The following is a 17,664-nucleotide window of genomic DNA, read 5'->3' as shown; positions in this document are numbered from 1 at the left end:
ATATTTGAAAGCCAGGCCCTTAGAAATATTCCGCATTTTTATCGCTGAGCTTTTTCCCTTTAAATTGTCTACTCTGTGCAAAAGTTCTTTCATCGCTATTGAATGAGGTTTGCGCAAGAGATTATAATCTCTTGGATTATGTCATTTCCGGCTAGCATCGTCCCTATTGAATTCCAAATTATTCGATGTATTTCGATTCAAAATGGTATTCCTTATCTTACGGATGCGGACAAATTTAAACTTCATTTCATGCCCCATCAAGAGCGCTTGAACAGCTCATGGTTTCACGATTTATAACTTGTTTGGAGTTTTTCCTCGATACATTTTCCTTTTTTATCCTTTCTGGAGCTATATACTGATTTTTTTCTTTCCTTTGCTGTCAAGATTTATTTTATATCTTAAGCAATTTTTCGCTATATTTTTAATTCAATCTTGTTGTTCTATGTGATTCTTTCTGCCTTCAGTGTGTTGCTGATATTGTTGTTGTTGCTTTTCTCTAATTCATTCCTTTTGTTTTTACTATTAATTCACCAGAGATATTCATCAACCTCTCTCTCAAATTCGACTGAGTGTTTCTATCTCCCTTGGAGCAGGACAGATCATCTTCCTCGCCGGAATAAATGCCACAGAATACAAAGTTAGTGTCCTCTCCTATCCATATAATGAATTTACTCTTTCCATCGTAAATATCTTGTCGAAAGGAGCACGTTAAGAATCGTGCGAAAACTCTTTCTTTTCACAGGCTGCCTGTGTTACCATAGCAGCTCTGATGCAGTATTTTTTGATGGCCGCTTTCTGTTGGATGCTGATTGAGGGAATTTATCTCTACATCTTCGTTGTGAAAGTCTACAACATTAACACCAAGATGTGTATGTATCATGTCATCTCATGGGGTAAGTTTATTATTTTAAAACTCGCACTGGTAACTGTAATTATGCATGCTTTAGGATCGCCAAATCTGGTGTTGTCATCCAGCGAATTGCTTCGATTTTCTTATTTTTCTTTATGGGTAGGTCTTCCAATGATCATGGTGGCCATTTCACTTGGCATCGCTGCTGGGTAAGAGGGGTTACAAAGCTTTACGAGTGATTAAAAGTAAGAGAAAAATTCAACCGTTTCTTCTTGCTCTTCTCCTTATAATTCATTTCATTGCACTCTTTCTTTTGTATTTTTGTATACAGTTTAGAATCGGTATCATTTCATTTTCTGACAATTTGTATTTCTTTCTTGTCTTTTTTCTTCTCGGAGTTTAGTTGCTGGCTTTCCTCGACTAACAACCTAATCTGGATATTCGTCGCCTTTGTGGCTTTCATTGAAGTTGTGAGTTTATGATTAGTGTTGGCGATTGTGATTGGTATACCTGGACTACTTGCTGCTAAAGATTTTTTTCTCTGCTCTTTTAAAAGGAAATTAAGTATTTATGAAATGACCTTACACAACATTTACCATTTCCCTTTTCCTACTTACTCACAAAAAACTTTAGACGTTGTTGCTGTTTCCGGGGTTTTTGGTCAATTTTAACCTTGCGATCGCCTTCATATGCAAGTAAAACCTCTCCAACTTTTACTACATGACATTAAAAAAAGAAATTATTCCCTCTCCTTGTTAGTGTTTCCCCACAGTTTCACATTAATATGCCAAGATATGTTTTTCGCGCAAAAATAACTCATTAAGAAAAAAAAACCTTGAAAAAGATGAAAGAAGCTGTAAGAGTAAGAGATATTGAATTTACATAATTTAACGTGAAGCTTCACTTGGCGTGATTCACTCAGTTTAGACAGTTTTGTTCGCGATTTCTTTAGCTCATTGTCAGTGGATCGAAGCTCATAATCTTCCGGGTAAGGGTTCTATTCCCTGTAAATGACTCCTCACCCCACCCTTGTTACCAAACTAGTAACGTTTTTGGCAAGGGTACTCTCCTGCCTTAGATATTCGATAACCATATCTAAATAATTTATTTATTTTTATTGCATTTTTCAGGCCAACATATTGATACTCGCACGAGTCATAAAGGAGATGACCAATTTGTTGCAGCCACAAGGGGAAGACGACCATTCTCAGCAAATACGGTAAGATTGACAACATCACACTATAACAAAATAGTGGAAGAGATTGCCATGTTCTCCTGTAAGGCTGTATTTGCCTAACTTCCTCACTCCTCAATTGGTAAGGCCTTACGATATATCATGATGAAAACTCTTTTTCAAAGGAAAATAGAGGAATATTTTCTTTTTAACTTCCAGACTTGGTATCAAAGCATGCGCGGTGATTCCCCTACTAGGCGTCACGTGGCTATTTGGTCTCCTCTCGCCTGTACATAAAGCTTTTGCTTACATCCTCACCATACTCAGCTCTACTCAGGTCAGTGTTCGATGGTAACTGTCAAAAACCATTCAATCTCTGTTATTATTTTACTTTCTAACCAAGTGAGACACCATTACAGTGGTCGCACGATATTTTTCGGAATTTTGAAAACAAGAAGCTCTTAACTATGCAAGAGAAGACAGCCTTCTTTTTCAATTATAAGATAATTATGCGACTTTCCTTTCTTCTTGGAAATCTTAATAGATATGAGACTAATTTGTTTGCATATCGAAAAAATATTGATCTTGAAATCAAGTTGATGCTGCAGGGTTGCCTGATTTTCGCTCTACACTGCATGCGCAACACTCAGGTAAGAAAAACGTTAAACTGATTATTAACACCATATCATCAACTTTTAGAGTTTCGATAAATATCCGAGTGCTAAGAGCCATATTTCGTGTTACTCGTCTATCTGCAGATCAGAGAGAAATTCAAAAGAAAGATGAATATCGTTTTTCCATCTCCTATAAAGAACAACTCTGCAAGGAAGAGCTCACACGTGAATACAAGTGAGGTTGGGGATGTACGGGCAGCTGAACTGCATTCTTGCGCTGAATTCGAATCGAAATTGCATCATGGGAGAATATTTCAATCAGACCTCTCCTCTCTAAAAATAACAACATGTTGGCTTCCAGGAAAGTGTTAACCTGCCCAAAAGTATCTGAATAAGAAAGTTCATTCATTCTCCTCCATACTTAATTAATTTGAGAAGGGATATATACTTTACAATAATATATTGTAGTTTTTTACCTTTCGCTTAAGCCACTCCAAAACATACAGTGCTTCTCTGTTGTCAAGACCTGAAAATACATTTTATCAGTGAGAATAAATCAAAACAACGCATGAAAGCTAATTTTCATATTACCTCTAGGTTTTTTAACTTAAGGATGACATTTTCTCGCAATTTCTCTGGCTTGGGGTCCATAGTTACGGCCATAATCCTGGAGTTGATATACCTGTAAGGAAATTGTATTTGAGAATGGACCAGAGCCAAGGAAGCAACATTACATACTTTTGGTAGATTTAAGTAAGGTAGAGTGGTCAGAGACAAGCAGGGAGTCTTTCTAAGTTCAGTTTTGTCGAACTTAGATCTCATGTGTTGTCGTGTTATGTGCTTTTGGCGGTAAACAACATGGAGGATATGAAAATAACGTCACCTTTGATTGTCTGTTTCACTCCTGATGTCTTGATCTGTCAGAAGTAGGTCATGCAGATTCTTGTACACAAACGCAACTACCAGTGATCCTTAAACCCCCCCCCCCCCCAAGAATCAATAGAAAAAGTTATCAAACAATAACAGCAACTAAAAAACCCCACAAAATTAAAATTTTTATCACGCTCGAGATATGTGACATTGGAAGGATGGCGATTGATTAAAGAAACTAGATTGTATAAACTAATGAAGCACATTTTTATGAGGCTTTATTTCAATACAAAAATTCGATTGGAGCAAGCAAGGTAGTGAAAAGTTGTACAGTTAACAGGCTGGTTAAAACGAACCATTTTCCTGAAAATTTGAAGACGCGATATCGATTCTCGCTTGCCATGGTTCTTCCTCAAAGTGGAAGTCACTCGCATTCTGGCGATGGACTTTTTGAATGACCAAACCTGAATTACCAAAAAAAGAAACGGTCAATGATAAATGAAAGCGCTTTCGGTGTAATTTACAATAGCACATCTACACAAACATGCGTTTTACAGTGTACACAAAAAATGTCATAATCTTATCGGATGGAAATGTATTTTTTGTATCTTATTTGCCCTTCAACGACTATTCGACAATTTCAACTATTTTAAAATGTTTTATCAAAGTAAAACTGATTAAACAGTGAGTAGTGCTACACTGACTCAAATTGTGAAAACTCACTTCGTTCCTTGAACCGTTTCGTTGGAGAATTATAGAGTTCATAGGTAGGTTTTTACGAGCGCGGTAAAAAATCTTGCAATTATATGTATCGCAGACGATAGGCCAATTTTGAGTTAAGTGTATAGTATGAAGTAAGCGGAAAGTATTTGCAAGATTTGTCAATTTCAGTAAGTAAAGTATTACTCATCAATCTATTATTTAAGAAAAGTTTCAATAAACAGGGCGAGAAGAAAGGTTTCACAATTTGAAGGATTCTGATTCTCTCTTGTTGTTCAAGAATACCTTTAATTTCCTTCTTCCCCGCAAAAAAACAAAGTATCAAACAAATTGAAAGAATAGATGAATCGATGACATTCAATGATAACATTTCATATAGGTTGGGCTTATAACAACCCATCGGTGAGTCAGGAAGTCAGTACGAAACAGAGGAATATACTTTGAAACTAAACAGGTTTAGAGGCTGCAATCTCACCCATTGTGGGGAAAAGATCCTTTCTGAAGGTCTCGTTTCATTCAGGTGTTGCTTGCTATAATTAAGAGCAAATTTCTCGACGTCCGTTGCCACCTTAAAGATGGATTTTTTCAGTGTTTTAACCTCTTCTATGTCGGCCTTGTTTATTGTGACGTTCTAGATATTTAAGGTGAAATCTTCAAAGACAGTTACAGCCTCCTACAATTACATAAAATATTTCCAGGTCATTAACCAGCCAGTCTCATGTATACAATTCATGTTAAGAATGCAGAAAGAGTCTAGCAAGAGGCCCCAAATGGTGTCCAGGGTATTCATCGACTAAAGAACTCTTAGAAGTAATCAAAGTTAAAAAACCTTTGAGTCATATAAAATTAGATACCTGTATGGAGGTCTTTCTATTAATATTTATTCCGCCAAGTTTTGAAATATAATCCTTCGCCTAAAATAAAAAAAAAATAATGTCTCTAACGTTTGTAAACAGAAGAGATCCTGAAAACCGACATGTATAAAGCGGTAAATGACTATTTAAAAAAACATACAAGCTTCTCAATTGGCGATAGCGATGGCGGTGGCGGTGGCGGTGGCGATGGCGATGGCGATGGCGATGGCGATGGCGATGGCGATGGCGATGGCGATGGCGATGGCGATGGCGATGGCGATGGCGATGGCGATGGCGATGGCGATGGCGATGGCGATGGCGATGGCGATGGCGATGGCGATGGCGATGGCGATGGCGATGGCGATGGCGATGACGATGGCGTTGGTGATGGCGTTGACGATGTGCGATGGCGATGGCGATGGCGTTTGGGCTGTGAAGGCGACGAAGTTGCTGTAGATATTGATGAATCTTAAGAAAAACATTGATTAAGACCACATCATAAAAAAATGCCTGAGTATTACACAAAAATGCAGACGGAAAGCGGAGTAACAAAATGGCCGCTACGAACGATCAAAACTCTTCAATGCACTCATTTTTTTAATTGGTTATAACGAACACCCTTATTGTTTCCTTTATATTTTTGTCGTCTTTCGCACACGACTTGTATGGTCGATGCTCAAATAGGGCTGTATGGATGTTAATCGAAAACTAGACGCTAAAATATTTGTAAATGAAACAATAGTGAAATAATGCATCCCTTAATCACTGGTTTAACTTATAATACAAGTACGCATCTTCCCCACTTTTTGTTATTTCAACTCGCCCCTACGAGGCTTGGAAAATGCCACGCAAATCGCAAAATATGCGCGCGTATTAATTGTTAATTAACCACCGAATATGATGTGTTCATTTCATATTTTATCTTGAACTGTTCCCGATGAATTTACTGCTCCTTTTTTGATTTTTTAGTTTAATCTTGATCGTTTTGCCTTTTTTATTTGAATAATTTGTTGGATTTGTTTTAAGGTGTAACGCGCGAAAATGATAAGGAGGCTCCTTGTCCAGGCCTTGAAATATTTCAATTTCGCGAGAATATTTTCCGAGGCCAGCATCTATCTGAACTTTTGATGTTATGAAATTTCATCGCGTGACTTAAATTTTTCAGTCTAAAAGAAGGCGGCCCACGTTTTCTCTCAAGGAAAAAGAAACGCACAACGCAAAGTGAAACTTGAATTTTTTAGCAAACGTAACAAACTAAGTGAATAGTAAGTGAAAACGTGACTCTAGCCTTCTTGCATATTTAGTTTTCGTGTTACAACGGTTTTTCTTTCTGGCCGGAACACCCTGAGAATCTTTTATATATAAGGATTGGGTCACACTTCGGAAAAGTTCTCCAAATTGTATTTACTTTGCGGTTGAAACCTGTCTTCGAGGGACATTTCCAAGTGCGCTACCCTAAATTTTGCGATTGAAAAAAGCTAAATTTCAAATCGTCGAAAATATCAAAAGCATGCGCCGTAATGCTTAGGTGAGGCAGACAGATTTTAAAAAATTCGACTGTCAACACCTGTAAGTGAACCTTGAAAAACACGCGGGAACTTTCGAGATCTTTGACATAAGATAAGGATGGTCGTCAGTTGAAGTATTCTTCACTATTTCATTTTTTTTTTCGAAAATTATGGAAACTCTCTTCAACAGGACACTGATCGCGATATCTTTTCTTCCGAGCTGTGAACATACACTAGTTTCTGGTGTAGTTTAGTTCTCATTGTGTCAATACACTGAAAATTGCCTCTCGCTAATACGACTTTAATCCTTAAAAAGTTTTCTTTTGCGGTTGCGGTTACTCATATCTGTGGTATTTTATCCCAGAAAAGGGGAAAACTTTATTCCAAGTGCTGTTCAAGGCAAACGTTTAAAAATAAGTTAAGAAATCAATGATGGTTACATAAATTCATCACAGGAGAAGACAATTTTCGGACTAACTACAGCAAAGCCGTATCCTGCGAGGCGAAACTTATGTTTCGCTTAATTAAACGACTGTCATGGAACTGCATATTTGTACACGAAACGCATCGATTATTCTTTCAATTCTTATATGAGGATCTCAAAGTGGTTAACCGTTAGCTGTAAAACGGCCAAAAATTTTGTCGTTAGGGGTAAAAATTGACACATTTTAACCGTTAGTCGTAAAAAAAATTAGCCGTGAAAGCCATGACCCCATTGCCGGAGACCCTCTTATATAGAGAGCCTTGGTGACTAGTTAGATTGATCAGGTACTCACCAGTTTTTCTTTCTCTGCAGGTTTGTGTGCACTGTATCTTGGTGCATTTGAGATGGCACTGATTACCTTCGCAGTGGCAGGTCTGTTTGGTAACAAAGTCCTCTTCGCCCCTTATTAGGTTAAATTTTGTGGCGTTGCACGTTTGAGAACGGATGTTCTCTTTGTATTCCCTTTCAATGCATTGATATACCAATGGGCTGTACGTCTGACTACAATTTTGTCCGCAGAGCTTGGTCATGTTATCTTGCCCTATCTCGCAACTGGTTAGGGAACAACTGAGATTGCATATGCCATCAGGGAAAGTGCAATTTTCTCCCATCTCTTCTTACCATCTTTAAGTGTGCATGATATTCCAACGTAGTCTCGATAATTGATCTGGGAGGAGTTTTCCCCAATCGCCTAAAAAGATGTAAGACAATATTTCAATAATCTGTTCCTGGTAGTCAGTCAGTCATACGAGGCGAGAAAGAAGCGGTGGATCGAAAAACTTAAGTCACTTTGCGTATCGAACGCGTTCGTTACGCGACCGGGTCTAGACCTCCCTCATTTTTCACTCTATCACTGCTATTGCGTCGTCAACTATCGCACTCGGGCCGTTTCACTAAATGAACGTCTTGAAAGGCTTATGTTTCAAAAATTGTAAAAAAAAGATACAAATCAGGGTATGCTGAGCAGTAATACAATGAAAGACAACGATTACTCAACCATACCATAGCAATTTGAAACGATTATGGCAGTTTTTGGCTGCAACACGTAAGAAAAAAAAATACCGTACTCGTGCCACCGAAAAACCGGCCGAATAATTTTTTTAAACACTGATAGTGCATACAACATGAACTTTGAAGAAAGATGGTTCCTCAATGCTAACGTGCTGACATATTTCATTATGGAGCCGAGTTAGTTTTTTTTTTTCCTCTGTGAGCGATTTGAAGAACTGATTGAAAGAGTGAGTTGTTTATACCTTTGTCCATCAGTTAACCCAAGTGAATTTCCTTCACGTTTGGGAAAATTAAGAAACATTGGGGCACAAATACGCAGTTAACACTTACACTTGGATATAGCTGTCTACTGTGTGTCGTGGTGACACTTTCCATGAGACGAAATCTTTAGAACCTTAAATTAAAGTGGTCACTTTACTTCATTTGTACATGTAAAATAGTAAAATATAAAGACATTTTAACTATTTTTCTGTTTCTCGTATATCTGTTATGAACCTTTCCCTAGTAAAGCTTGACAGCGGTGGTTCTATTATTTAAGCTGCCGCTTTGTTCCTTCTTATTAAACGACTTGTAAATATATCAGAATATAACCCCTCCCTCTTTTGGGCCAAATATTATTTTAAGTGACACATATATACCAGACAAAAATCGCAACCCACCTCCTCTCACAGATTGCATCATCAAAGTCTGGATAGCTGAAGTACAAATGCGACAAAATAAATTTAGTTTTTTTTTTATTCAGTTTCACTGAAATATACTTTCGTGTCATCAAAATAACCAGTTTGTATCGCAACTACCGATGTTTTAGGGGGCTTACAGTATTCCTTTATCGAATTCAATTTGCTGAATAGAGTGACTGAAGAAGTCTCCTATTTGTAGTTATCTAAGGAAATCCACAGATAAGTACTGCAATAAACTGATCAGAATTTATTGTCAAGTTTTTGTCTGCGCTTCTTGAGTGCTAAGTGCTTTAAAGCAGAAGAGAATACATTCAAGGTTTCTCTATTTGTTTCTCTAGTTGGATTTTGGATTTGCCTACGTGTCGCGGGAAGTTTTCAAGTCGATATGAATCGTTTGCAAATAATAGTCAAGTGCTTGGCTTTCATTGCTTATGATAAACTAACAGAAATATTAAAGGTAATACTTACCAAACGCACAACTTATAGAAAGGGTTTTTGTCATTTTGCAGGATTCAGTTTCCCTCTCCATCAAACCCCAGATATGTATAAGTTGCTGCGAGCAGCTTTCCACGGACGAAAGTTATTGTATTTGGGGGCAGTAAATAAAAGGAAATTTCTTCAAGTATTTAAAAATCTTTGGTAGGAGCTAGAATAAATGCAAATTATAACACTCGGTCGACAGTTCATGACATAAGTCATCTTTTTTTTTTCACTTTTTTCAATAGATAGACTAATAGACTGAAAGAAACTTGCACCAGGTGTAAAGCATTGGCTTTCTTCACAAGATGGAGAATTTAACAGGACAAAAACACTTTTATTATTTTCAAATTCTACGGAAATGCTGTATTATTCACTGGCGGCTGACGTGTGTGTCCCATCTGTTCTTACAAATAAACGAAAATTACTTTTTAGTTTTCAACCCGCGGATGAAATGCTGCCGATAGGTTTAACCTCGTATGTCATTAATTATTCGCACATGTATTAATTAACATGTATTATTTACAAAACCCCAAGTCAAAGGATGCCTTCTTAAAGCGTGAGTTAAATATAACTTTAATAGGGTTGATCATCAATTGGACAGAAAACCAACGACAACTCACGGCTTATAGTCAAGCCTTCAGCTTGCAAAACAAATCCCTCCCCCACCCTTCCCCCCCTTATACGGTAAAACCGTCATGAAGACCATCGCCTCTGAGTCCATCTCTTTGAATGCTAACCTTTTCCATTTAGGTCTAAGTTCCAGTCTAGGCCCAGTCATTGTTATGTGTTCCGTGGGGGGGAAAATCCCTTCTTCAAGTGCCTCTCTCATCACCGTCTATAGTGTTCGCCCATAATATAATGGCAAGATGATTCTCAAATAGTCCTTAGTCTCATCCGCAATGTATTGAGTCAGTCGCCACTTGAAGCGTTTATACCTATCACATTTGACCGGTGTAGAGGAATAATATCGTGCATTTCAGAATCATTTCCTTTGTTTACTTTCTTCTGAAGAAGTATGGTAGTGTCAGTAGCCTTATATGCTAATTTATAAACAGGTATGACCTTATAATAGAATGTTGTCGATTGTTTTGTCGTGTTTCCATTAGCTGAGCTTATGGAAACACATATCGCGCATATCACGTTGAGGCATAAGCTGAGGTGGAAAAAGACTGCTCAAATATCCCTTAATCTCTTTGCAGTGCTCGAGGCCCATTAAGGAAAAAGGAAAGCTTGAAAGATAAATTTTTGCAATTTGTTTTTCTGGCAAAGAGTTGTAACCTACGCTGTGAGTGCGTCAATTCCTATGGTGACATGGGGCTAATTTAATTAACTAACATATCTATTACTGCGCTTCGTTCCTTTAAATTGTCTACTGTGTGCAATTTTTCTTCGATCGCTTTGAAATGAAGTTTTCTCCAGTTTTGGTTACCACAGCTCCAATTTTAAATATCATAACTCATCGATACATTTACGATTCGAAGTAGAAATACTTATCTAAGGAATGCGGAGAATAAAGATTGAAAAATTCAAGTGATCTTTAATCCTTTAACTACCATGAGTGACCAACACAGAATTTCTCCTTACAGTATCAATACAATATCGATCAGACAGGTTATGAGAACAAGGAAAAATTTAAGTTTGAGGATTTTCTGGTTGATCCAGTACCAAATTCTCAGAAGTAGCAGCTGAGAATTGTATGGCAGACAGTGAGGAGAATTAAAAATGAGATCTTAGGCATTAAAGGGTTAAAATATGTAATCTCTCAGAATTCCTATCTTTTTTAACATAGTTATTTATTCATTAACTCAGCATCATCTATCTATTCATCTGTTTATTCATAAGTAATAACATTAGATGTTGGACGAGGCTGCTAATATTACAGTAACAAGATACTGTTTGACAAGTATCTTCTCCGATATAAAACGTGAAAGCATCATGTAGCAATCGTTAAAATGGAGCGCACGAGGATTGAAAGGAGGCAGTTAAATGCGTGTTGGAACTAAACACAGTGTTAATTAAAGAAGAATTTGTAATAATTTCATGCCATGAGTTCATTGAACTTCCAAAGTAGATTAAATCTTTAATGAAAGTCAATTAATAACAAATAAGCCAGATCAACCTGTAGTTACGATAATTTGATCCTTAGTGAGGACAACTTAGCATGTAGCTAACAAAAGATCTTTAGCAAGTTCATGTATGCGATGTTCTGGAAAGCCATTAAGATAAAAAATAGCACTTGGCAGCTGGTTAATTGCTAAAACAATAAACAAGAGAACAATCTCACTAAATAATAATAATAAAATAATAATAAAAATAATAATACTGATAATAACAATAATAATTATTATAACAATTTATTGACAGTATTTCTACTCGGTAGCTCTACACCCGTCCTACTAACTAAAAACTAGCGACTTACATAATGCATAATGCATTTAATATTAATTTACTTTTACTACATTACATTTTAACAACAGATTGAAACTCAGATCGATCGCCATCGACTAATCGCTATTTACTACACAATCGTTCAATGCAATAGAATGTTATTGGCGGACAGTTAAATCCATTGACTTAAGTATGGTGCTAATTCGGTTTAACGTCACTGCGAGGCTGCAAATCAACTACCCGTGCATCGCTGACGTCACTTGAATTGACCTGTGGGCTCTTCCTTGTGGAGTCCTCCTTATTTGAAGTAGTAAAAACCACGTTCATCTTTCTTTTCAATCGCTCTCTGATCTGCAGATAGACAAGCAACAAACGATACATTTCTTTCAAATTTCATTCAAATAGTTATTCATGCTTAAACATTTGTGCTATAATATGCACTTTCCTAATTCCTGACTTAGTTTTCTTTTCTTACCTGACTGTTTCGTAAGCCGTGTAGAACGAAAATCAGGAAACCCTGTTGCAGAAACAATTTCAAGATAATTTTTTAACAATATTGCACTTAGGTAGGAACCGGCGGAGCGTGCATTGTTTGGGTATCTCAGTGCACAATGCATGTAATAATCGTCTTCAAAAATCAGTATCTAATAAGTCTAATAAGACTGCTACGAATACATTTCGGGTCAACTGAATAGTTAACAGGTTTTTAATTTTATTTTTTAATCATCTAATCATTGTAAAGGGTTCTCTCTTTGGTCAGAGCTGTGTAAATTGAATAATCTAGATTGATTGAGTTTAAGAGTTTCAATCGGAAACTCACCTGAGTAGAGTTGAGTACTGTGAAAATGTAAGCGAAAGCCTTTTGTACAGGCGAAAGAAGACCAAATAGCCACGTGACACCCAGTAAAGGAATCATCAGTGCGCAAGCTTTGATACCAATTCTGAGATCGACAACAAAATTGAAGATGCATGTAAAAGAGTTTATTTTTTTTTTCGCAGTCTCATTAACAGGTATCGTAATAGCAAACTGGTCAAGGGATAAGGGAGCCAGGCGAACGTTGCCGTACGTACAGCTTGTTAAGGAAATTTTTTTTCATTGTTTTGAATAATTTCATGTTGTGAATCCTACCGTATTTGCTGAATATGGTCGTCTTCACCTGTTGGCTGCACCAAATTGGACATCTCCTTTATGACTCGTACGAGTATCAAGATGTTGAGCTAAAAAAATGCCATTAGAATCACTGAATTAATTTTCTATACTTGGTAGTCGAGAAGCCAAGAGAATCTTAGTAGAGAAGTTATTTGTTTAGCTTAGATCGAACAAAGAAACATAGTGAGTCCAACAGAAAAGTATTGAGTAACTAGTTCGGTAAACCAAGCACCGTGAAATAAATTAATCATAAACTCACAACTTCGATGAACGTTACAAAGGAGACGAATATCCAGATCAGATTGTTGGTCGAAGACAGCCAACAACTAGTAAAATTGAAAGACAAGAATGAAAGTCATCAGAATAAATTAAAAAAAACACTGGACGAGAAAACGGATTTACACCATATTTGCGCGGTGCAAATGTGAGTAAGTCTGGTCCAAGGCGATAGCAAATGTAGTGCAAATGGGGTGAATGCCACATTTGCACCGGGATTTGCCACTCCCATGTAAATCTAAAGCAAATGTGACATTTACCCCATTTGCACCACATTTGCTACAGCTTTTGACCAGATTTGCTGACATTTGCACTGTACAAATATGGTGCAAATCCGTTTTTTCGTCCAGTGAAAAAACGCAAGGAAAAACAGAACAAGAAAAATAAAACGAACTTAACTTGATAGTGCGCGAGAGAGAGAAGAAAGGTAAAAAGTAACCTATTGATATGTTTCTTACTATTCATCACTGATATAGCTTTGAATTCCTTCTTTCGCAGCAGTAATGCCAAGTGAACTGACCATCATGATCATAGGGAGACCTAATGGTACATACAAAAAAATAAATTCAAAGCACTTGACTTGATGACAACAGCAAATATGAGAGCAAGTTACAACTTCCAATATATGTTGTAATAAAATAAATAATGAAAATACCCCATGAGATGACGTGATACATGTGCATCTTGGTGTTTATGTTATAAACTTTCACAACGAACAGGTAGAGGTAGATTCCCTCGACCAGCATCCAGCAAAAGGCAGCCGTCAGGAAATATTGCATCAGAGCTGCTACTGCGATACAAGCAGCCTGCGAAATGAAATATGTTTTGCGTCTTTCTGTGCTCTTTTCTAAAAATATTTAGAGCAGGAAGATTTGATTAATTAAATGAACAGATCGGCCGGAGAAGCCTCTCACCGTGTGTTCTGTGGCGTTTACTCCTGCGAGAAAAATTACTTGTCCAACTCCGAGGGACGCGGAAAGGCTCAATCGAATTTGAGACAAAGGTTGCCGCACGTCTCTGGTGAAATGAAAGATGACGAAAAAAGAAAGCAAAAACAAAAAGCAAACATGATGAAAAAGAAAAATAGAACCAAACAATCAAAACAAAAATAATTCAAATGAAAAGTTCCAGGGAAATCAAAAGAATTGGAAATGAAAATTAAAGCAAAAAAAAGAAAAACAAACAAACACAACAAAACAAAGACCAAAAAAAAATCAATGAAAAGCTTCAGAATCAAAAGGCAAATAAAGAGCCAAGTTGGAGGAGAATAAGAAAACAATAGAGATTGAAGAAAGAGACCATGGATCGTTGACGCTGTCCTAATTGAACATGAAACGCAATGTAAATTGTGATTTATTCGACTTACTTTACCTTAGTCACGGAGAAATCAAAAGGAACATTTTGGATAACTTAAAGTAGCGTTTATTCCTTAGTTTTTTTCCTTTGTTGAAAACTAAAATCGATAGTAAGTGGAATAAGACATGAAAATGTGTACATCATCAATTATTTAGCCACCAAACTTACGTAAAGAAAAAGTACAAGGCTGATGTTGAAAGCATCCCGATGATCGACAAGCTTAATCCTACGTAGGTAATTATCTTCAACACAGTCTCGTCCTGCTTGGAAAGCTGCGTCACATAGCATAAAAAAGAAAATAGAGACACATGAATTAGCTCAATTAATTTACATGTATCACCAGTGCTGGAAGAAAAACACAATCATAATTGATTACCTTTGTGCCATCGTTGTAATCAAATATTACAGCAAAATGAGTCATATGATTGCAGCTACAAACTGTTTCTTCTGTATTGCTTCTCGACGTAACTACATGGCATCCTTCGTCTAAAAATCCGTCGGCGCTGCAAAGAAGAAATTACCTCAGCAGCCAAGACATAGTGTAGGAAATAACCTTCCATGGCACCAAAAGTGCAAATTTCATCAAAACCCTTGTGATTTCATAACATCAATCACATTATTGGCATTTCATTATTTTATAAGTCACGGCATAAACTATTAACAATTTTTCCTTGTTCGGCAGTGATTTAAACTTTGATTGGGTACATTCCAAACTTTTGGACAAAAGTTGTCGTAAATAGAATGAGTATAGCTTGGAAAAATTATTTTAATAGACGAAATCGTCTTATCAAATTCCATTAAAATCACTGAATTAAGTTTCTACATTTGGTAGTCGAGAAGCCAAGAGAATCTTAGTATAGAAGTTATTTGCTTAGTTTAGGTCGCACAAGGAAACATATTGAATAGGACAAATAATGAGGAAAAATTAATGATAAATTATGGAGAAATTAATAAAAAATAACAATTCTTGGTAAAAGTGTCTCCCACGACAACTGGAAAATAAGAGGACATTCGCAAATACAGCCAACAAGCAACTAGACTCCAAGAAAATTCACGGAAAATATTGGCGGGTACATAGATGCAAACCGACGACCAAAAGAACAGGAAAATTCTCAGAAAAGTAAATGATGTATTGCAATTTTTTACCTTTCGTTGAAGCCTCTCCAGAACATGCAATTCTCCGCCCCTTCTTTTATCTGAAAATAAAATCATCGCGGAGATATATAAAAAAAAATAGGGCATTCCAGATAATATTTCTTTACTTCCACGTCACCTAATCTGCTTACCTTTATGTTTTTGAACTTTAAGATGACATCTTCCAGCAATTTCTTGGGTTTAGGTTCCATTGCTGCCATTATTATTCTGCTACCCAAATATCTGTGTATAAAATTATTTTAAAAATGAACCAGAATGTGACCAAAAAAAAGGTGGTTTGAGAGATGTATAAGTTAGTGACCTTTCTAAACTATTTGCTCATTTTAGCCGATATTCTGTTATTTATTCACTTTTCCAAGAGAAGAAAACGTTATTCAAAGCTACCCTATCCAGCGGATAGAGACTTATCCAGTGGATGGCGTTATCCATCCTTCGAACAACCGGGGCCAGGCATTTTAAACCTAGAGTTTGTCAATGTGCATAATGCTAGTTGCAACATGTATACAAATAAAACAAAAGAAGAAATATTGTTGCCTGATGTTTCTTCTTCTATTCCTGTTGGGTTGACTTTTCGGCAGTACGTCTTGGAGATTCTTGTATACACAACCAACAACCACTGATCCTAAAAAAAACGAAAAAAGATATATATATATTTCCTTCAGGCCAAAACCAACAATGATTTTCCAATAGGTGCAGGTTTTTGAAGCGAAGCCTGCGAAAACTAGTAAGCTGTCCTTCGTGAGAAATTACGTTACGCTTTTAAAAATATATATATTTCATTTTTTCAGACTGAAGACGACAGGTAATACAAACCGTTATCTGCAAAATTTGAGGAGGCAATATTGATGCTCGCTTGCCATTCGTTTACCTCCAGGTAGAAGTCACTTGTATTATGGCGCTGACGCCTTTGGACTTCCAGCACTGTCGGAAAAAATAGACTAGCTGCTTATGGATAATACGGTAAAAGAAACATTTCATGTCCTCGATTTGCTCTTCCTTTTTACTTCTTTTCGATAATATCTTTAATTCACTTCTCTAATCACGATCAAAATGTGACTAACTGAAAAATTAAGAGACAAAGTAAATCCAACATAAGCGTTTGTAAATGACTCAGAACCCACTCAGGTGTTTTGAGGCCGATAGACCTTTTTACAGTTCCCAGCGCCATATTGGACACGCAACCACGCACAGGTGAGAACAAGGCTGGGGTTGACTCGTGTTATATCTCTGTGAGCACTTTTGGTGAAATTCGTACGTGGGCAGTAAAATTGTTCGGTTTTTAAGGAAAATGGATGGTCATAGCCGAAATCTCGATAAAGCTAATTTTTCTACCAAAAAGAAGGGAAAGCAGTGTGCCGCTCTTGGTTGTTCACATACATTTTATGGCCCCAATGGTTTGCCTACGAACTTTACTTCTTCAAGTTTATGCACGGAGGCATGTATTTTTGCTAAATATTTAACTTTTGGAAAGTAATTGCTTTTAATAAAATAACCAAGACTCTGTATCTTCAGTTTTCACTTATTATGGAAGACCCAGAAACCTAACTCAAATTTGGTACTATTTGTGACAAAAGCAGTTTTCAGTAGTTGTTGTTTCTGTTTTTTATGATAGCATAGTAATCCACTATCGATGCCACATGGAACTCTCAAAAAATAGTTTGTGTGCTTTATGTATCAATCAATTTGATGCTTCAAATTGAAAAAAAGAGAGTTTCAAAAAAGTGAGTTTCACCAACTAAAACAGTTCTCAACACCGAGATAGACTATGACACTAAATTTTATTATTCACAAAATTGTCCTCATAATCTGTTACTATCTGTTTGCCAGATATATTTTTTATAGGGAGAAGTTACATGAATCAGTCACTTTTGGGAGTTTTTCAATTGTCCAATATTCTGGTTTGATTCTTTCAATACTGTCTTGCCACCTAATAAATTACCATGAGTCGCGAACTGAGATGGTTTTCAATGTATAGCGAGCATAGGTTGTCCTGGACCAGATGGGTTTCAAAATATTATGACATCTGTTAGTTACAGTTTCCCTCATGGTTTGATAGAAATAAGGGTTATAATGAAGTGGTTCTACAGGCTCCAT

General features: G+C 36.7%; 2 protein-coding genes and 1 long non-coding RNA gene across 3 annotated transcripts in view; all 3 read right to left on the bottom strand.

Annotated features, from left to right (window-relative positions):
* Positions 1-17,664, bottom strand: part of LOC149052185 (polycystin-1-like protein 2) — a 165,062-nt gene that overhangs the window by 123,856 nt on the left and 23,542 nt on the right. The window lies entirely within an intron of this gene.
* LOC149052188 (uncharacterized) lies at positions 11,868-13,069 on the bottom strand. Its single transcript, XR_016181517.1, has 3 exons — positions 13,043-13,069; positions 12,109-12,851; positions 11,868-11,984 (listed from the first exon to the last, which is right to left on the bottom strand). It is a non-coding gene; the product is annotated as an uncharacterized LOC149052188 (long non-coding RNA).
* Positions 13,616-15,789, bottom strand: LOC149052187 (adhesion G protein-coupled receptor L4-like). Its single transcript, XM_089181311.1, has 6 exons — positions 15,702-15,789; positions 15,562-15,611; positions 14,792-14,918; positions 14,584-14,687; positions 13,974-14,076; positions 13,616-13,865 (listed from the first exon to the last, which is right to left on the bottom strand). Exons 1-6 carry the CDS (start codon positions 15,768-15,770, stop codon positions 13,626-13,628), a joined length of 693 nt encoding a protein of 230 aa, XP_089037437.1. The 5' UTR covers positions 15,771-15,789; the 3' UTR covers positions 13,616-13,625.

The sequence above is a fragment of the Pocillopora damicornis genome, chromosome 1 (assembly GCF_964200805.1).
Source record: "Pocillopora damicornis chromosome 1, jaPocDami1.2, whole genome shotgun sequence".
Taxonomy (NCBI): domain Eukaryota; kingdom Metazoa; phylum Cnidaria; class Anthozoa; order Scleractinia; family Pocilloporidae; genus Pocillopora; species Pocillopora damicornis.
Note: the sequence above shows the minus strand (reverse complement) of the source record. Positions and strands in the feature narration are given on the sequence as shown.

Excerpts from the sequence above, each read along its gene's own strand:
- LOC149052187 (XM_089181311.1), bottom strand. The coding sequence starts at position 15,770 with ATGGCAGCAATGGAACCTAAACCCAAGAAATTGCTGGAAGATGTCATC. Across the intron at positions 14,688-14,791 it reads ATTACAACGATGGCACAAAG|CTTTCCAAGCAGGACGAGAC; the intron begins GTAATCAATTAT and ends TATGTGACGCAG. Across the intron at positions 13,866-13,973 it reads TAAACGCCACAGAACACACG|GCTGCTTGTATCGCAGTAGC; the intron begins GTGAGAGGCTTC and ends TTCATTTCGCAG.